General features: G+C 34.5%; 1 protein-coding gene across 4 annotated transcripts; it reads right to left on the bottom strand.

The window, feature by feature from the left end:
* Positions 1-2,116: 2,116 nt before the first annotated feature.
* LOC114285848 (kinase with adenine nucleotide alpha hydrolases-like domain-containing protein) lies at positions 2,117-7,259 on the bottom strand. Of its 4 annotated transcripts, none has more exons than XM_028228925.2 (11): positions 6,709-7,259; positions 6,533-6,615; positions 5,731-5,968; positions 5,478-5,621; positions 4,949-5,398; positions 4,617-4,865; positions 4,366-4,529; positions 4,206-4,285; positions 3,979-4,126; positions 2,979-3,128; positions 2,117-2,879 (listed from the first exon to the last, which is right to left on the bottom strand). In XM_028228925.2, the coding sequence occupies exons 1-11, from the start codon at positions 6,905-6,907 to the stop codon at positions 2,640-2,642; spliced, it is 2,145 nt and encodes a 714-aa protein (XP_028084726.2). In that variant the 5' UTR covers positions 6,908-7,259; the 3' UTR covers positions 2,117-2,639. The 4 variants fall into 4 exon arrangements, with proteins under 4 accessions (XP_028084726.2, XP_028084727.2, XP_028084728.2 ...); XM_028228926.2 differs by having other exon boundaries at positions 4,949-5,395; XM_028228927.2 differs by having other exon boundaries at positions 6,533-6,612; positions 6,709-7,138.
* Between the last annotated feature and the right edge of the window lie 11,511 nt (positions 7,260-18,770).

The raw sequence follows: 18,770 nt of genomic DNA, 5'->3' as shown, positions 1-18,770 counted from the left end.
AACCCGCGTAGCAACATCTCCATTTTTGGTAAAAGAATAAGACAAATTAATAACCAACGCTCATATACTCACGTCATTCAGAAGGGAGGATTTTGTAGAAATGTAACACTCCTAATTGATTTATTATATAGGCAAGGCAACAATCCTTGTCTATTTAATTGGGCCAGGCTTGGCTCCAATTCATTTTGTAGATTGGACGGTATTGTTGGGCTCGTAAGGCCCGACATGAGTACTGTTTCGATAATCTGAACCATGCAATATGTAGAGTTTGTCGAGTACTTTATTCTTGTAATAAATCGCGTTGATCAGATATCAATAGCTACTTGATGGTTTAGATTTTTGCCAATAATTTATTTTGAAAATTATATTTACCATTGACAAAAATCTAATCCGATCAAGTAATTATCGATATCCCATTAACATGATTTTTTTACAAAAATAAAGTACTTAATAAGTTCTATACATTGAATAATTCGGATCATCGAAACAGAATCCCGTGGTGGACCCCTACGAGCCCAACAACACACTTCAATTCGATCTCGGACTGTAAACATCTCGAACGGTAGAAAAGCCTGGCCCTATTTAATTTTAGGAACATAAAAGTTCTTTTGGACAAAAACTTCATATGTAATATTTTTAGGGATTTTTGGTGGAACCCCCCTTTTGGGCCTTTTTATTAGGGTAAAGGATAACCCAATTAATTTTCTTTCAAAAAGTCTCTGAGTAAGAAATGCTTACCTTAATAAGGACATTTTATAATTTCTATTTTTTTTTATCACAATATTGCCCTTATATATATAGTATCATACGTATGAAAAATTTGAAATCTGAGCTCGTAGCCGATGAAGATGATGAAGACGATCTCCAAATCGATTATACTTCACAAAATCGATGAAGACGATCTCCAAATTTGAAGATCTCGCAGCCGTTACATTCCTCATTCAAGATTTTGAGAATATATGTATATATATATATATATATATTTGTGTGTATGAGTGTTGTTGAACATATGTATTCTTTTCATTGAGATTTGTGATTGTTGATCGAGTTTTAGAAGTTTTTCTTCTCAATTAGATATGTTGATTTGTTGATTAATTTGTTTTGTTTTTGTTTGTTTTGTTTTGGATTTATTTTTATTGTTTTTTATCAAATTTCATTTGATAGAACCAGAGTAAAATTTTACTCTGGTTCTATTGTTCTGTTTTTTCATTTGACAGAACTAAAGTAAAATTTTACTTTTATACAGAGTAAAATTTTACTTTTGTGTAGAGTCTAACATTTTACTAGTTTTTCAGAGTAAAATTTTACTTTTATACAGAGTAAAATTTTACTTTTAGCTTCAAAGTCTCACAGTTTACTCGTTTTTCAGAGTAAAATTTTACTTTTATACAGAGTAAAATTTTACTTTTAGTTTCAGAGCGTAAAATTTTACTTTTATATAGAGTAAAATTTTACTTTCATACAGAGTAAAATTTGATGAGGGTAATATGGTAAAAGAAACAAGTTTTAAAATATTAGGGGGTTTTAAAATATCAGAGTAAAATTTTACTTTTATACAGAGTAAAATTTTACTTTTAGTTTCAAAGTAAAATTTTACTTTCATACAGAGTAAAATTTTATGAGGGTAATATGGTAAAAGAAACAAGTTTTAAAATATTAGGGAGTTTTGAAAGTACTTATATAATTCTTATCCTTTTGAAAGACAAATTAGATAGTGATGGGACAATCACCAAATCCCCCATATTTTTACCACTTAAATCTTGTGGGTAACATAATTTGGGTATAGAGAGAGAGAGAGATCTTTCACACCAGACATGACTTTGTGGCATTATCTATTGACAACAATCAAGAAAAGGTAAACGCAATGTGAGAATATGCAAATAGAACAAGTTGAAGAATGGAGACAGGTGAAAAGAAATCTCAAACTAATTAGAAAGTCAAATTAAAAAAAATCTCTCATCTTTTCAATAATCAATAACATGGACTATAGTCTAAATGGTCATGAAGTTATTAGATTTGAGTCCATGGAGTGACTTGTAGATGTATAGTCCAGTCAATGGAGTGACTTTTAGAGGTATAGTCCAATTACATCGGTCATTTGAGAAGTGAAAAAGACTTTCTAGATAACACGACAGATAATTACTCATAAATAATTATATGCAGAGCAAATGTTTTACAGCTTTCCTTCTTCAGATTATATGGAGTAGTTATCACTCTCAGAGTATTCAGCAACACATTTTCATAGCCCTAGCATCAAAAAAACAAAATGCTAGAGAAGCGATCCTCAGAACAAAATCAGCCTAAACAAAATGCTTGTTCTGTGGGACCCTCCGACTTTCATCCAACCTCTCTGTTAGCCAAGGATGCTCAGGAAACTAGCTCCCTCCCCTTTTCTCTTTGTAGTTCTTCTTTGGGCCTTTGACACCCCCCCCCCCCCCCCCCCCCCTGTAACCAAAAAAAAAAAAACCTAGGCCACAGCATGACTACTTCAGGCAAGGCGGAGGTCAGACCTTGCAACCAACCTCTCATCCAAGAGCCACCAGCATCATGCAAACCAACTCAAAAAGTAAAAACAAAAACAAAAACAAAACAATGCCAAGTGAATATACAGAAAAATCACACGCTCAATATCATTTGAATTATTCCAAGCTAGGCGAGCGGCTCCATCTCCCTTGTAAATAATTTTCAACCGAGACACTTTGGTCAGCACTGTCAGTAGAGAGAGAATCTTCCTCCAAATCTAGCAACGCGAGATTAAGATGGGATTGCATGTTTGTTGGGAATTCTTCTCCATGAACAGCATCAAGCTCTTCTGAAGAGCTGAATTGCTGTCTTGCCCATGTGATTACGTCTGTGTCACCTTGTAGGAGCTTCAAAACCTGTTTGTAACAAAATATCATTAATTTAAGATCAATATGACTGATAAAGCAAAAATATATGCAGAAGCATGAATAATTTTCAAGTAAAAGATGGCTTACAAGGCTGATCTGTGGCCGAAATAGGGGTGCACGTCTGATGCAAAGGGCAGCAGCTAAAACCATTCTCTCACTTTGATCATGGTCATAGTTTCCACCCAAGCTTGGATCCAGCAATTGGGAAACCTTGCCATCCTTCACGATTGATTTTGCCTGATATTGTCATCAACTTCTTATTATTAGTTCAGTCCAATGTTCATAATGACCACATAACTGATTATAACATCTCAAAATTTTTAAAAAAATTAAGAATATATAGAAAGAGGAAAAAAGGACTCGTACCACTTAAGCTAAGTACACATTTTAATATTAATTTCATTATTATTTTTTGTTATTCCTATTTATTTAAATTACACACACATCGTGTGTGCCACCCACTAGTTCTGTAATAATGACTCATATGCTCCTTTTCTATAACTTGAGTTAGATTTCCTCACCGAACATTCTTATGTTTGCCCTATCAATTCCTGATATTGTCCCTCCCAAATTCCAAGTTATTCTCAACAGCAAATGATTCCTAAAATACCATATTTGTAATTAAGTAGAGGAATTTGTGAGAGGCATTCATGGAATCATGTGTAGATCTGTTATGGTTTTGTCAAAATGCAAACTGTCACAATTGGAATTTTAGTATCTGCAGGAAATGCCCACTTGGAGCTACAAGTTTAGAGTTGAATGTTTGAGGCCGAACATTAACGTTGTGTTTGGTTGGGGGATTTGGAAAGGGAAATAGAAAAAAAATGTAAAATGTGAATAAACTATACCTACATTTTACATAGTTTCACACAACTTTTATCTTTCCTTTTTCAAATCCCTTCTCAAAATCCCCAACCAAACACAAGTCTAACCGTCACAATTAATTATTGTGGTAGTGTAGACATACAAGTACAGATTGGCTACAAGTTTAGTGCTATAATGGCTTCTTGTTGTTCATTTAGGCATATGCCCCCTTTTGCTTCTAAAGTTTATTTTTACTGCTTTTAAATAAATAAAAAAAACTTACCCACATAACCAGGCTTTCCTGGCCCTTTGGGTTTCCATTGTCAATTGGCTTTCTACCAGACAAAAGCTCAAGGAGCACAACACCAAATGCATAGACATCAATTCTATCGTTCACTTTGCCATGCATGAAATATTCTGGAGCCAAGTAACTGCAACAGAAGGGACTGCCATCAGTCAAATTAATCAAACAGCAGAATTCAGGAAGTTACAGATTAATTAATTACTCACCCAAACGTTCCTGCAACATCAGTACATGCCATATGGTGTGTGGAATCCGAAGCCCGCATAGCTAGTCCGAAATCTGACAGCTGCAGAACCAATAAGAATTAAGAATGTTAATATGAGTAAAGGCTTCAAACAAGAAACACAATGATTGCACATAAAGCACCTGTGGCTCAAAATCATCTGAGAGAAGGATATTTGAAGATTTCACGTCCCTGTGAATGACAGGTTCGGCAGCCCCGTTATGTAGATAGTCCAGTGCTTCAGCAACACCCAAAGCCACCTTATACCTATCCTCCCAACCAAATGCGATTTCGTTCTTCCTATTACCTGATTTATAAATTAAAAATACAGTATAAGCTAGAGAAAAACAACTTCAGACAAATCCCTGCGTGAGAAAGTAGATTGTATATGTACCATGAAGATTCTCTTCTAGGCTTCCTCTTGATAGAAAATCATAAACCAAGAGTAGGCTTTTGTCCTCAAAACAGAATCCAATTAGGTGTATTGTGTTCTTGTGATGTAAAGTCGTAATAATCTCAACTTCCAAAACAAACTGCCTAAACACATCTTCAGATGGTTTCAGGACCTTCACCGCCAGTTCCTTGCCATCTGGAAGACATCCTCTGTAAACCAGGCTGCTACCACCTTTTCCAACCAAATTTTCTGGCAATCACAGTAAGAAATTTGTTAGGAATTATAAAACTAGTTATAAAATGTAAATTACAATTTAAGAATAATAAACAGACCAGTCTTGAAGTTAGATGTCGCCAACAAAAGTTCCTGGTAGCTAAACAGCCTGCATACTGATGAGTACTTCTCGGCGAGTCCCTCCAATTCTTTACGAAGGATTTTTGGACTGTAGCCAGGGGAAGAAGGTGATGAGACAATATCAGTCCCAAACAGAACAATTGCACCACTCTCTCCATCCAAATTCAGAGAATGATCTTCGTTTCTGTCAGAGTTACTCCTTTTATGATCAGGATAGACGGCAGCCAAAGATTGCCGGCTAGGTACTTTAAGTACCCGTTGCATTACAGATTTCTTCTTCAAAGACGATTTATCAGTTTGTTCCTGGTTGTGCAAAAACCACCGGCGGAGCAGAGTCCAACCATGTTTTGACTTGGGTGATAGTTGGTTCATAACTGGTACCAAAGCTAACGAATTTTCCTCATTGCCACCACTTGATGAGTTCTCTGCTGATGGGGTACAATAATTATCAAGCAAGACAGTGTAAGGTGAAAAACTCAAACAATTCTTTCACAGCTTTTCTCTTACCAGCTGAATTGATTTTCTGCGAAGAAAGATGTCCTTTACTTGATTTTGATGCTGCCGCATCAGCCGTTGCATTATTTTGTACTTTTGGTCTCTTGCTCAATGATCGATGAATTGACCGAGCATAATTTTTTTTCTGATCATTATCTATATTCAACCAAAAGAAGAAAAACTATCAACAAATGAATCATAAGAGCATTGTTACTAAGCTAAAGCCATACAGAAATTGAACCCATAAGAGGAAACAAACAAAAACCTTGTGATGAATCACTTGCTTCTCTCTGAAACAGGATTTTGCCATTATCGACTGCAAGAACTGAAAATTTTTTGGGGAGCTTTTTTGCGCAGTATTTTGCAACCGACACTGATGATCGAATTGTGTGATGTGCTTTTGATGGTCCCACTATTACACTTGCTGTGCCGTAAGATTTCGCTTCTTGGACCAGAATTTTACTGACTGATGAACCTCTACAAACCTTAAGCTTAAGATCAACCTGAAAATTTCAACCAATTCAATCTTCTTAATTTCCAAAAACAATAAATAAATTATTAGGACTAAATTTGCAAAATAAACAACCCTGTTTGGTTGCTGCGAAACAGAGGAAAAATTGTAAAGCAGTTGAAGTAATTGTTTTGATTTCCATAGGAATTAAAAAGATTTAAGTAAATCATGAAAATATTTTCCTTTCTCATATTGTCTCAGTGAATGAAAGGTTTAAAGAGGAAAAGGAAGCACCTTTGCTAACCAAGAGGGAAAAAAAGCCGAAAAAGGAAACAAGCAAGAATTTCAAGTATGACGCTTTTTATGTGGATTTGGCCTCAAAAACAATTCAAAGCACAATTGCTTCATTTTCCCTTGATTTTCTCGGAAAACAAACAGATAATTAAAGATACTGAAAAAAAAAATGTCAGGAAAAATTGGACAAAGAGATTTATATGACGCCTTTTAAACACCAAATCAATTAAAATCATAATTTGCTCTTATTTTATTACATTTCACGGGAAAAAAAGATAATTGAACCCAAAAATTGAAAATTAAATGGTAGAAATTGGAGAACCTGTTTGAGATTGCAGAAACCTTCGTAAGCAGCGAGAACAGAATCGAACGTCCGGACAAGAGAAAGAAGAGTTGACTTGCCTTCTACAAGAAAACACAAACAATGAATTTCAAATCATTGCCAAAATAGAAACCCAGAGAGAGAGAAAGAGAGAGAGAGAGAGTGTTGGTATATACCAGTGTCGGGATTGAGGACGTGAAGAGCGACAACTCGATCGCCGGAGCGAGCGACCTTAACGAGAGCCCAAGTGAGTAACTCTCTGCTCTGAGAATCCAACCTCACGGCGACCAGCACCACCGCTCCTCCGCCGTCTGCGGCGGCGTCTCCACCGCACTCTTCCGGATCTAAGTCCGTACGGTTCCCTATCAATTTCATCCGGTTCTTCCACCGACGCTTTCCCCCCGCTCTCGGCCGTTACACTCTCTCTCCAGACACTCTCTCTCAATAATTTCTCTCTCTCTCTCTCTCCTGTATTATTGTTCTTACAAATGAATACTTCCCATGTTGTTGCTTTTGTTGTGTATGGAATGGGATTGGGGAATAAGGCAAATCAGGTTGTAAAGATCGTTTCTTAACTACTTACTCATGCCTTGGTAATGTTATGGTGCTTCTCGGACCACTTACTTGTCTTGTTTTAGTACTTCCATTGTGGAATTTGAGAATTAATCTTAGCCGTAAAATATACTAGAGTATTTATTTCTCCAGGACAAAGTACCATTCGTCACATATATATAATTCAACAATTTGGATCAATATATATTTATTTATGAAAAATGTTTGAAATATTTAATTTATCATTTTTAAAAAATATCTCTAATTATGTGGTCGGCAAATGTTAAATTTTAATTTGTCAAATATTTCATCGTCTGGGAGATTAACCTTAATGTCACATCATTAAAAATTATTTATGCAGTGTTTGTTTAAAAGATTTGAGAAAGAAATTGAAAAATGAAAGAGAAAATGAATGTAAAATGTGAATAAAATATATTTACATTTCACCTAATTTTACACATTTTTTCTCTTTTCTTTTCTAAATCTCTCCCTAGTTGTGGGGATATATTTTCTGAGTACCAACACGTGGCAAGGTGACGCCGACGTGTCAGCCGACGTGCCACGTGTCTTGGTCGTTGTGCCGAGGTCATCTCGGCTAGGCCGAGGATACCTCCGAAGATATCGGAATTCGAGATAAGCAGATAAGGGATGAGAGTCCTAGAATGAAGAGGGAACTCAACCTGGATATGGACAAGAGTCCTAGATTGAGAGAAGACTTCAGTTTAGGTAAAGATAAAACTCTTAGAGAGTTTATCCTGATCCCACTGGGAGTTCCAGATTAGCAGTAATCCTAAGTCCATTAGGGCCAGGCTCCTATTGGGGCCAGGCTCCTATTGGGGCTAGGATTGTATTGGCTATAAAATAGAGGCACCTCCATGGGTCTAAGGTATACTTTTGGTACTCAAGCTTGTGAGTTTAGTACTTGATTTATCTTTGAGAGATATACTGACTTGATCGTCGGAGTACCCCCGGGTGGTCGAAACCACCGCGGGATTCTTATATTTCTGTTGCAGGTCCGTCAGGTGCCATCTATTCTGCCAGTGCTCTCCAGCTGGTTACTAAGCGGGCAGTGTGGTCGGAAAATCACCCACACAATTTGGCGCCGTCTGTGGGAAAGAAAGAAGAATAGATGGCCAATGACGGATAGAAAGATCAGACTGGAGACAACGCTCCTGCTGGGAGTCGGAGACCTATCGATCTCGACGTTGAAGGGGACAACCGCAGCACAGAAACTCGTGACCAGAGTCACGGAGTGAAAGAAGCCGACCAGGAAGGTGACGCACCAAAGATAACAGATTGAAGCAACGAAGAAGACCTCCAGGTATGGAAGGATAGATACCTGCGGAGGAACGAAGACCCTTCCAGAAGGGATGCAAAGACAAGGGGCATGAGCGCTCCCAAGGAGATAACATTCAAGTATAGAAGAACTCATCCTGAGTGAGCAGAACCCGGATTTCAGATCCTGGATCCCGAATCCGAGAAGACATGATCTCAGCCTAGACAAAGAGGCCTGAGAAGACGAGAGCTCAACCTAAGTGAGCAGACCCCGAATTCCAGATCCCGGATCCCAGAAGACATGATCTCGGCCTAGATGAGTAGGTCCGAGAAAAGAAGAGCTCAACCTGAGTGAGCAGACCCAAGATTTCAGAAGAGAAGATCTCGGCACCTGAGTCCGAGAAGAGAAGAGCACAATGAGCAGATCTCAGATCTCAGAAGATAAAAAGGAAACACACAAGATCAGACTAAAGTTGGCCAGAATCGAGAAGTATGCTAGGGCCGAGGAGGACATGCCGGGAACAAAGGCGTCGGAACAAGAAAAGAGAAACGGCTCGCCGTTGCGAGGCCGAAAATCAAACTCAGGTTGGAGCCAAGTAAGATCAATAGAGAAACCAAGGCCGACAACCTCGGATTGAATTCAACCTCGGCAACAAGGTCGAAGCTACATGATGAGAACCCAAGTGGATTTTAAGTTCACATTGGGGGCAAAGAGAAGAAGAATGCGGTTACCACTTGTTGAAATTTGTAGCAATTTACAAGTTGGTTAAACCAATATGATGCTTAGCCGAAGTTAAGCCGATATGATACTTAACTGAAGTTAAGCCGAGATAATGCTTAACCGAAGTTAAGCCCAGATGATGTTTAACCGAAGTTAAACTGAGACGATGCTTAACCGAAGTTAAGCCGAGATAATGCTTAACCGAAGTTAAGCCGAAGATGATGTTTAACCGAAGTTAAACCGAGATAATGCTTAACCGAAGTTAAACCGAGACGATGCTTAACCGAAGTTAAGCCGAGATGATGCTTAATTGAAATTAAGCCGAGATGATTCCTTGTCTCCACTTGTTGAAATTTGTAGCAATTTACAAGTTGGAGTCAAACTGATTCCTTGTCTTCACTTGTTGAAATTTGTAGCAATTTACAAGTTGGAGTCAAGCTGATTCCTTAATTCACTTGTTGAAATTTGTAGCAATTTACAAGTTGGAATTAAGCTGATTCCTTATCTTCACTTGTTGAAATTTGTAGCAATTTACAAGTTGGAGTTAAGCTGATTCCTTATCTTCACTTGTTGAAATTTGTAGCAATTTACAAGTTGGAGTTAAGCCGAGATTACTGTTTCTCTTCACTTGTTGAAATTTGTAGCAATTTACAAGTCGAAGTGAAGCCGAGGTTATAGTCTGCACACTTGTAGCAATCTACAGGTTGGTTAAACCAGAGAAGATGCTTAACACTTGTTGAAATTTGTAGCAATTTACAAGATAATGTTAAGCCGACATGTGATCATCTGTTGAAATTTGCAGCAATTTGCAGGTTGAGGTAAAAGCTAAGTATATTGTTTAAACACTTGTTGAAATTCGTAGCAATTTACAAATAGATTATTGTTTAACACTTGTTATGTTAATCCTTGTTGAAATTTGTAGCAATTTACAAGTAGACTAAACCGAGATCACCGTTTAAACACTTATTGAAGCTTGAGACAAAGTTTGCAAAGTTAACATTGAGTAGAATATGTTTCACACTTGTTAGAATTTATGAAAAGTTTGCAGGTCAGTATCTTGCTGAAGTAAAAGTTTTATAGCTATTATACCCGAGGTATGTAACCCCGAGAAGATTGCACAAAGGAGGCAAAGTATGAAAGGCATGCACAATATTCTAAGTATAGAATCGTGTAAGAGCAGTTAGAAGAAGATCAAGACAGAATTCATGGTGATTAACACGCCCTCACCATACAATATCATCTTGGGAAGGCCATGGTTGCATACAATGGGGGCAGTTCCCTCAACGTTGCATCAACTATTGCGATTCCCCACAGAACATGGGATTGAAGAAGTCAGAAGAGACCAATTGCATGCAAAGAATTGCTCCATGGCAGCAATGAAAACTACCTGTAAACATTCAGGAACCAGGGAAAGCAGAGATTGAAGACGAGAACATGGAGGTCCTAGATGATGTCGGCAAGGAGCCAGCCAAAAAGAGTGAAAAGACACTGAAGAAAATCCTCGTCCAGGAGGGCGACGAAGAGCGCTTCATTCAGAGAAGGAAAGTTGAATTAGACATTCAAGAACAAGGAGGCACATCGGCCATATGCAGAGCTTACATTATCTAAAGAACAAAAAGGTACAGGAGTACAAGCGACAAAGAAAGAAGGAAAAACTTCAAAAACTGAGATGATGCTTAACCAAAGTTAAGCCGAGATGATGTTTAACCGAAGTTAAACTGAGGTGATGTTTAACTGAAGTTAAATTGAGATGATACTTAACCGAGGTTAAACCGAAATAATGTTTTACACTTGTTGAAATTCTGAGAGAATTTACAAGTTAAAGAGTGCACAAAGTTAAATGTCGGCAAAAGACTCGCCGGAGTCAAACGTCGTTTTGATTAGAACCACTAAATGCATGCCAGAAGTGGTTACCAGAATTGTGAAAAGAATAAATACTTCAAGAAACAGCAATGATAGTTTGCAAAGGCCAAGAGAAAGAGGGTCTAAAGGGGGTGAATTAAATACCAGAAGTTTTAATACATCGGCGAAAGAAGAACACATCAGGTCTGTGACTACAGCAAGAAGCCCACCCTAATGTGATCCTAAGTACAACTTGCGTTCACATTAGGGGGCAAAGAGAAAGTGTAGGGGGAAGGAATGATAATTAAGGAGCAAGGAATGTTAACACTTGTTGAAATTTTTGAGCAAAAAACAAAATGAGTTAACCGAAGATTATGAAGTCTACCACTTGTTGAAATTTGTAGCAATTTACAAGTTTGGTATAGCCGAGATAACACTGAAAGACGTTTCCAAGATATGATCAACCGAGATGACCAACTAGCTTGTTAAGAGCTGAGAAAGTTGGCAAGTACAAAAATGAAGACCTTAAAAAACTAGGGACTGAAAGCAAGAACGTCGGACTAATCTACTTCGACGGACGACAATGGTTCAGCCTCGGCAGTCAGTTGGAGGAGCTTCTCTACCGCTACCTCGGCATCAATTTTAAGAAGGAAGCAAACTACTCGGCATCAGCGGTAGGTTGTGTCTCACCCCCAGAAGACAGTTGGAAAGAACTTTTCAGCAGCCTTCTCAGCCACGAGCTCAGCATCAACCTCCTGAAGAGTTTGATCAAAGCTCTTATTGGCGATTGGCACCTTGGAGTTTGAAGGCAAAGATTGAAAGCAAGAATCTGGAAAAAGACACAGAAAACAGAAACAAGAATATAATTCGTAATCAAGAATGGTGATGAAGCTATCAAGAAATCAAGACAAAAAGATTGCACAAATGTGTCAAGCCAAGAACAGTGGCAGAAATCAACAGATATGTGAACAGTGTATATTCAAGAAGATGATTTGGAAATAACGGGTAAAACAAGCAATGGTGATTAACAATAAAGCAGAACTTCTTGGAAAGCAACAAGAAATAAAACCAGGAGGAATAGTGGCTTACCAGAAAGAGGGAAGCCGGAATGAGAATTGCCGAAGTCTGACGACAATGACAGAATGACGTAAAGCTTCACCAGAGGAGAGAAAAGAAGACAGTTGCAGAAGCTTAAAAGCTTGGAACGAATGACGGATTTAAGCAAAAGAGCTAGAAAGAGAAGAAACCAGAGGATTGAATGAAAAAAGAAAAATAGTCAAGAAAATGACAAAGTTCAAAGAATAAAGCTAAGTGCACAGGCACTAAGTAAGTATGTGAAGAACAAGAAAGTAATGAACCAGGCATGATGCTAGCAACAGAAAGCAGATATGACAAGAACAGTTCCAGGCATTTTAGTAATAAATCAAAAACTTGAAGACAGACAAAAATAGAAGACAACAGAGGGCAAATAAACAGATTCAAAGTAAATCAGAAGAGTTATGAAAGATTGAGCTTAATAAAAAAGTAAGAGTTTATGAACCTATAAAGTAAAATGAACGCCGATATGAAAATCGCTGGAGTCAAATAGATGACTGGAAATCGGGAACTCACCAGAGAGTGTGAGTGGAACAGTTGCGAAGCTCTTGGAGTTTACAAAGTAATGGAACAAGAACCTCGGCTAGGAGGTACGATCTCGAGCGGCTTGGAAAGCATAAAGCTTGATACTTGAACAGAAGTGGACAGTAAAGTCCAGAGAACTTTGAGGTCGGCGAGTTTTATCTCGGACAAAGGGGCACAGATGAACGAACAGTGTAGGTTCCATCACCTCAGAATGCCGAGGTAATAGAACCTAGGGGGCAGTTGTGGGGATATATTTTCTGAGTACCAACACGTGGCAAGGTGACGCCGACGTGTCAGCCGACGTGCCACGTGTCTTGGTCGTTGTGCCGAGGTCATCTCGGCTAGGCCGAGGATACCTCCGAAGATATCGGAATTCGAGATAAGCAGATAAGGGATGTGAGTCCTAGAATGAAGAGGGAACTCAACCTGGATATGGACAAGAGTCCTAGATTGAGAGAAGACTTCAGTTTGGGTAAAGATAAAACTCTTAGAGAGTTTATCCTGATCCCACTGGGAGTTCCAGATTAGCAGTAATCTTAAGTCCATTAAGGCCAGGCTCCTATTGGGGCCAGGCTCCTATTGGGGCTAGGATTGTATTGGCTATAAAATAGAGGCACCCCCATGGGTCTAAGGTATGCTTTTGGTACTCAAGCTTGTGAGTTTAGTACTTGATTTATCTTTGAGAGATATACTGACTTGATCGTCGGAGTACCCCCGGGTGGTCGAAACCACCGCGGGATTCTTATATTTCTGTTGCAGGTCCGTCAGGTGCCATCTATTCTGCCAGTGCTCTCCAGCTGGTTACTAAGCGGGTAGTGTGGTCGGAAAATCACCCACACATAAACACAAACTGAAGGATGATAAATTAGAGAAAATAACATTATTATTTATAGTTGTGTTTCTAAAAAAAAATCTTAGTCTGAAAAAATAATTTATAATTTGAATGTCCGTTGACACGTTGTGGGTCATTCATGACTAGAATAAATAATTTATATATTTTAAATTTTAAATACATAGCATGGTTTTAAAAATTTGGCCAAAATTTCAGTCCAAATATAATCTCCATTTGCAATAAAAAAAATCGGTTTATTTAAAGAGAGTCAGCAAAACTGACAGGTACACCGCCGAACGGAATGACCCAAATACGAGTCAAGTGAACTGGCCGAGTTGTTTAAAATGAAAATTTTTGACTTTTTGATATTTTTTAATTATTTTTTTTATTCTTTCATATATATATATATATATATAAGAAAATTTTGATTAAGAACTCTCTTTCAAGAGTCTCTTATTCAAAGTTTGAAATTATTGTGAAAGTCTCTATCTATTTATAAGAAAAAAGAAAATTTCCAAAAAACTCAAAAATTTATTAGAGGGAGACTTGAAATTTTGATATCCCTTCAAAATTTTTGTTATTTTTCAATCAAATTATTTGAATTATAATCATATGGAAGGAACATTAAATATTTAGTTTTCTCTTCCAAAATTAAAATTTATAGTATTTTAAAATATATTTTTTATTTTTTAATAAAAAAATATATATTATGAGAAATATTTAAGATAATTTAATATTTTATGTTTTTAACTTATAATTTTATTACTTAAATTTTTATTTAAGCATAATTTTAATATATTTATAATATCACGATTCGTTTTCGGTTTAACTCGACAGTTGAACCGGTAAACCGTCCACTCAATCCCTTTCCGATTCACTCATCGGTCTGATTTTTAAAATATTGATACATATAGTAATATTAGCTTATTTCATGGGTCTCATTAAAAAATAGATTTGATTTGTCTTGACAAGTTTTAAATCTCATTGTCAGTTGGGTCTGTGATATTAAATATAGTTTCTGTTTTGATAATTTGAATTGTTTATTCAGTAGAATCTTTCGTATATATCATTTATAAAAAAAATTAAATCAATCCAATAATCATAATATTTTTATTTATTGGGTTTGTTTTTAAGACAATGGATAGTCTATTTTCAAAAATAATGTTATTGTATATTTTTTTTAGAAACATGTGATAAAATAAAAAAATATGATTATCGGATCAATTTAATTTTTTTTCCATATATGACACATATGGAGGGTCTTAAAAAATAAATTATTCGAATCATTAAAACAATCATCCGTAGTGAGCCTCATAAGTCCCAACATAACAATTAAATTTAAATTTGAACTTCAAAGAAGCTCAACACAACAAAAATTAAAAACTAGGTGTTATTTTTTGACATAATGCACATGTAGTCCAAAATTTTAAATTCTAAACAGTTTTTTTAAAAGAGATAGTATTGCTATTTTATTATATGGGTTTCATTAAAAACATTAGAAGCCTTATTAGTGGACATAATGCACATGTCATCCTAAAGTCAAATTTCTTCTATCCCATCATTTTTTAATTCAAAATGTTAGATATTTTAAAAATTTTACTAAAATTTTTATCAAATTCTCATATGAATGTAGGACCCACATGGGATTCAGTCTCATATCCATGTAAGACATTTGATAAAAATTTTGATAGAATTTTTAAAATCTCTAACATTTCTCTTTTTTAATATATTGGTGGCCATATATTTTGCGGTGAAGCAATTTAGGAAAATTTTGATAATATTTAAATCTCAACAAAGTGAGGGTTATAAAAAGATTTTGTGCATTAATTGTATCGATTTGGAAGATGATCTCATCGTGGAGCTTAACTTACTTACCAAGTGCTATTCACTACGATATAAATGATAAAATTAATGTTAGAGAGCTAAAAAATTTATCAAAATTTTTATTGAATATTTTACATAGTTGTAGGATTCGCATAGGAGTCACATAGTGTGAGTCTCACAACTATATGAGATATTTGGTAAAAATTTTGATAATTTTTTATAATTTCTAACATTTTTCAAATGATAATTTATTTGCCAATAGCAAAATTGAAAAGAAAATTATTATTTTTTCAATCCATAAGAGATTATATGTGAATACCAATACAATTACATTAAATAATATAATCAATTATATAAGGAAATTTAATAAAAACATACCCGTAATAACAACACTAAGGATCACAACACAAATATATAAAAATTTCTTGAAATGAAAAAATTAAAATTTAAGAATGAGTCTCAAAATAAAAAATAAATAATTATTTTTTGCTTTCAATAAGAATTGATTCTCTGAATTCTCACTTTAAAGTGTGCAAAATTGGCGAAAAAGAATTTTATGACACTAAACAAAATTTAATTAACACTTTATTAATTAGGATTTGCTCTTGAATGTAAGTAGGACTACAAACTTATAGTTATTTATCCGGAATTTACTCAAAAATAAAAATTAGAGAGACTTATTTATACGTCATATTTTGGACACTTATGCTATGTTAAGTCCTGTGTAATTTCTTATAGAATTTCAAGTTCTATTTAGATAGGAATGTATTCCACAAGATTTTATTTGCGAAACGTAACGTGACACATTACGTTACGTTTATGTAGGTGTCACGTTACGTTACGTTTATGTAGGTGTTACGTTACGTTTTGCAAACTTAATCTATGGTAACATTCAATTTTCTATATAGAAAATTGAATGTTACCATAGATCATATCTATATGAATGTGAATTTCAAAATACACGAATAAGTAACATTTGCACATTCAATTTAAAAAATCAAAAACCCTAGAAAGTTTGTGAAACGTAACGTGACATGTTACGTTACGTTTATGTTGGTGTCACGTTACGTTTATGTAATGTCCCATCTGATATGGTCACGTTACGTTACGTTTATGTAAGTGTCACGTTACGTTTCGCAAACTTAATCTATGATAACATTCAATTTCCTATATATGGTTTTACCATTATTTATAATATTAACAACTAATATTGAGGGTAAATGTGTTAACAAACTTCACACAAGACTTATGAGAACATAAGTTTTTTCGTAAGATCATATGTAACAAAAGTCTCCCTTATAGGATTTATAAATAATTTTTTCTAAAAATTAATGGTTCAAATTCATTTCACTTATAGAATCTGAATTCTATCAATTTAATCGTCATCACCAATACTTATTTTGAATTGATTTTCTTTTTAATAAAAAAAAATGATGTCTGAGGGGTCATCACAGTATTTATGGGCCTAGACGTCGAGATAACTAGTTGATAGCCTAATTTGACCTAAAGGAACCTACCACCGAAATACCAGTAGAGCTCATTAATCACCCCTAACAAAATTAAAGTTTCATCAAAATACAGTACGAGATCTCAAAAAAATAAAAAAATAAAAAAAATCACTAAAAAATACCTAATATTTTACGCCCCTCATAAATCAAACCTGACTAAGGAAAAGGCAAATGCCTTCACCAATCACCACCCCCAGTGGTCTTACTCTGAATTGATTATGGGGTACGCTAGTTTTTTGCTTACTTCCCTATGAGCTATGCTAAGTAGATGATGTGTCCTTTTCCCTCTAAATTATCTTTCCCTCCGGTCCGCAAGTAATTATTGTGTTTTTCATTTTATTTTATTTTAGTTTATATGGAGTTCGTTTGGCATAAAAGTTTGAGTTAAGTTATAGTTATTTTAGACATAAAAAATAAAAATAGATTAAAAAATTAATAAAATAAAATATCACATTAAAATTATAATCATTTCATTTTTTTTCTCATAAAAATTTAAAAAAATCAAAAAATTTATCCAAAACAAGACTTTTTAAGCTAAAAAATCAACACATATCTCAAATGAAGGCATTGGTTGTGTGCTGAACCAGCAGTGGTGGATTAAATAAATACATGGGTCTAAAAATTAAAAAAAATAAAGAACAATTTATAAAATACAAAATTATACTGGTGGTTCTTACATTTTATTTTTTATATCATTTTGATCCTATACTTTCAGTTGGTTCAATTTTAATCTTTAATTTTAAATTTTGTATTAATTTTATCTAATTGATAATGCCATTAGTGTTTTTGAAAAAAAATAATCGCTGAACTAATTGAGATTAACTCTTTGAGTTAAAGTAAATTTATGATTCTGTCCTTAAAAATAAGATAAATGCTTACTTATATACGTATTTTTCATAAAAATACCAAGAGTTATTATCAATTGGACTTGAAATAAAGCTATAAATTCAATATTAAAATCGAGCCAATTAAAATTGTAGAGATTAAAATGATACAAAAATTAATATTACTGGATAGACACACGCATATATAGTGTTTCGAATCAACTAGATATTTTTTTGCTAGTTGAGGGTTAATTATGAGCCTATTTTGGATCCATTTCATTGATTTGAATCATTTAGTTTTTAGTAAATTTTTTTTTTAGTAAATTCATACAAAAAAATCATATTGTTTGGACATATTTACATGTTTGAATCACACTTATCTTTAAAAAAAAATGAACAATTTATTATTTACATTATGCTAGCAGACTTTTTTTAAAGACAAATTTTACCTAAATATATAATTACTAATATTTAATTTGATCCAATTTTATACACAAGTTCTATTTACAAATAGGATCATGCTAATGACACTTTAAAGGGTTGTCAACAAGAAATGCAAAATGACAAAATACTGATAATCTCAATATATTTTTGTACATATTTCATAATATTTTTACGCAATTTAACACACTTTTTGTATATTTTTTTATTTTTAACATTTTTGAAAAATATTTTTCTTTTGTTTTTGTTTTGATGGCTGAGTCCATGTCCATATTAATGTATATGACAAGAAAATCACAAAAGATGGGTCAAGTAAAGGTGTACAAGCCAGGGAATATTTTGAAAATCAAATTTCTGTTGTGAAGTAAAAGCCAAGAAAGTGGAATTCACATTCTTTGATTGTTTAGTCAAAAAAGCATTAGTGAGAATGCTAAAGGTGCAGTGGGCCTGACATTCTTCATTAAGGTTGAAAGGTTAGATTCTTTTTCCCCCTCACTTCCCATGCATCAATTTTATTTTCCATGTGAGTTGATAATGAATAATCATTCAATAGTTTTCTATGTTCTAAGATGAATTATATTTTGTACTTTTTATATTTTATTATTCTTTTACTTTAGTTTTAATTTTTTTTTTTTCATCTTTACCTTTCACGTTTTATATTTTTTTCAATTTACTCTTAAAGTTAAATTATACAAAAAAATATTACGCTTGTTGTCACGTCACATAAAAAAATATTATAATATTTGGATTTAAATTTTAATCAGAGGTGCTATGTGGTTATTAATGTGACATTTTTTGT

This window comes from Camellia sinensis, chromosome 1 (genome assembly GCF_055761805.1).
Source record: "Camellia sinensis isolate YWXY chromosome 1, ASM5576180v1, whole genome shotgun sequence".
Taxonomy (NCBI): Eukaryota; Viridiplantae; Streptophyta; class Magnoliopsida; order Ericales; family Theaceae; genus Camellia; species Camellia sinensis.
This window is presented reverse-complemented; position numbering and strand designations above follow the sequence as displayed.

Bases quoted from the DNA above. Each gene is read 5' to 3' on its own strand.
- LOC114285848 (XM_028228925.2), bottom strand. From the start codon at position 6,907: ATGAAATTGATAGGGAACCGTACGGACTTAGATCCGGAAGAGTGCGGT. The intron at 4,866-4,948 runs GTCTGTTTATTA...TGTGATTGCCAG, and splicing joins GACATCTAACTTCAAGACTG to AAAATTTGGTTGGAAAAGGT. The intron at 4,286-4,365 runs GTGCTTTATGTG...TTGGTTCTGCAG, and splicing joins CAGATGATTTTGAGCCACAG to CTGTCAGATTTCGGACTAGC.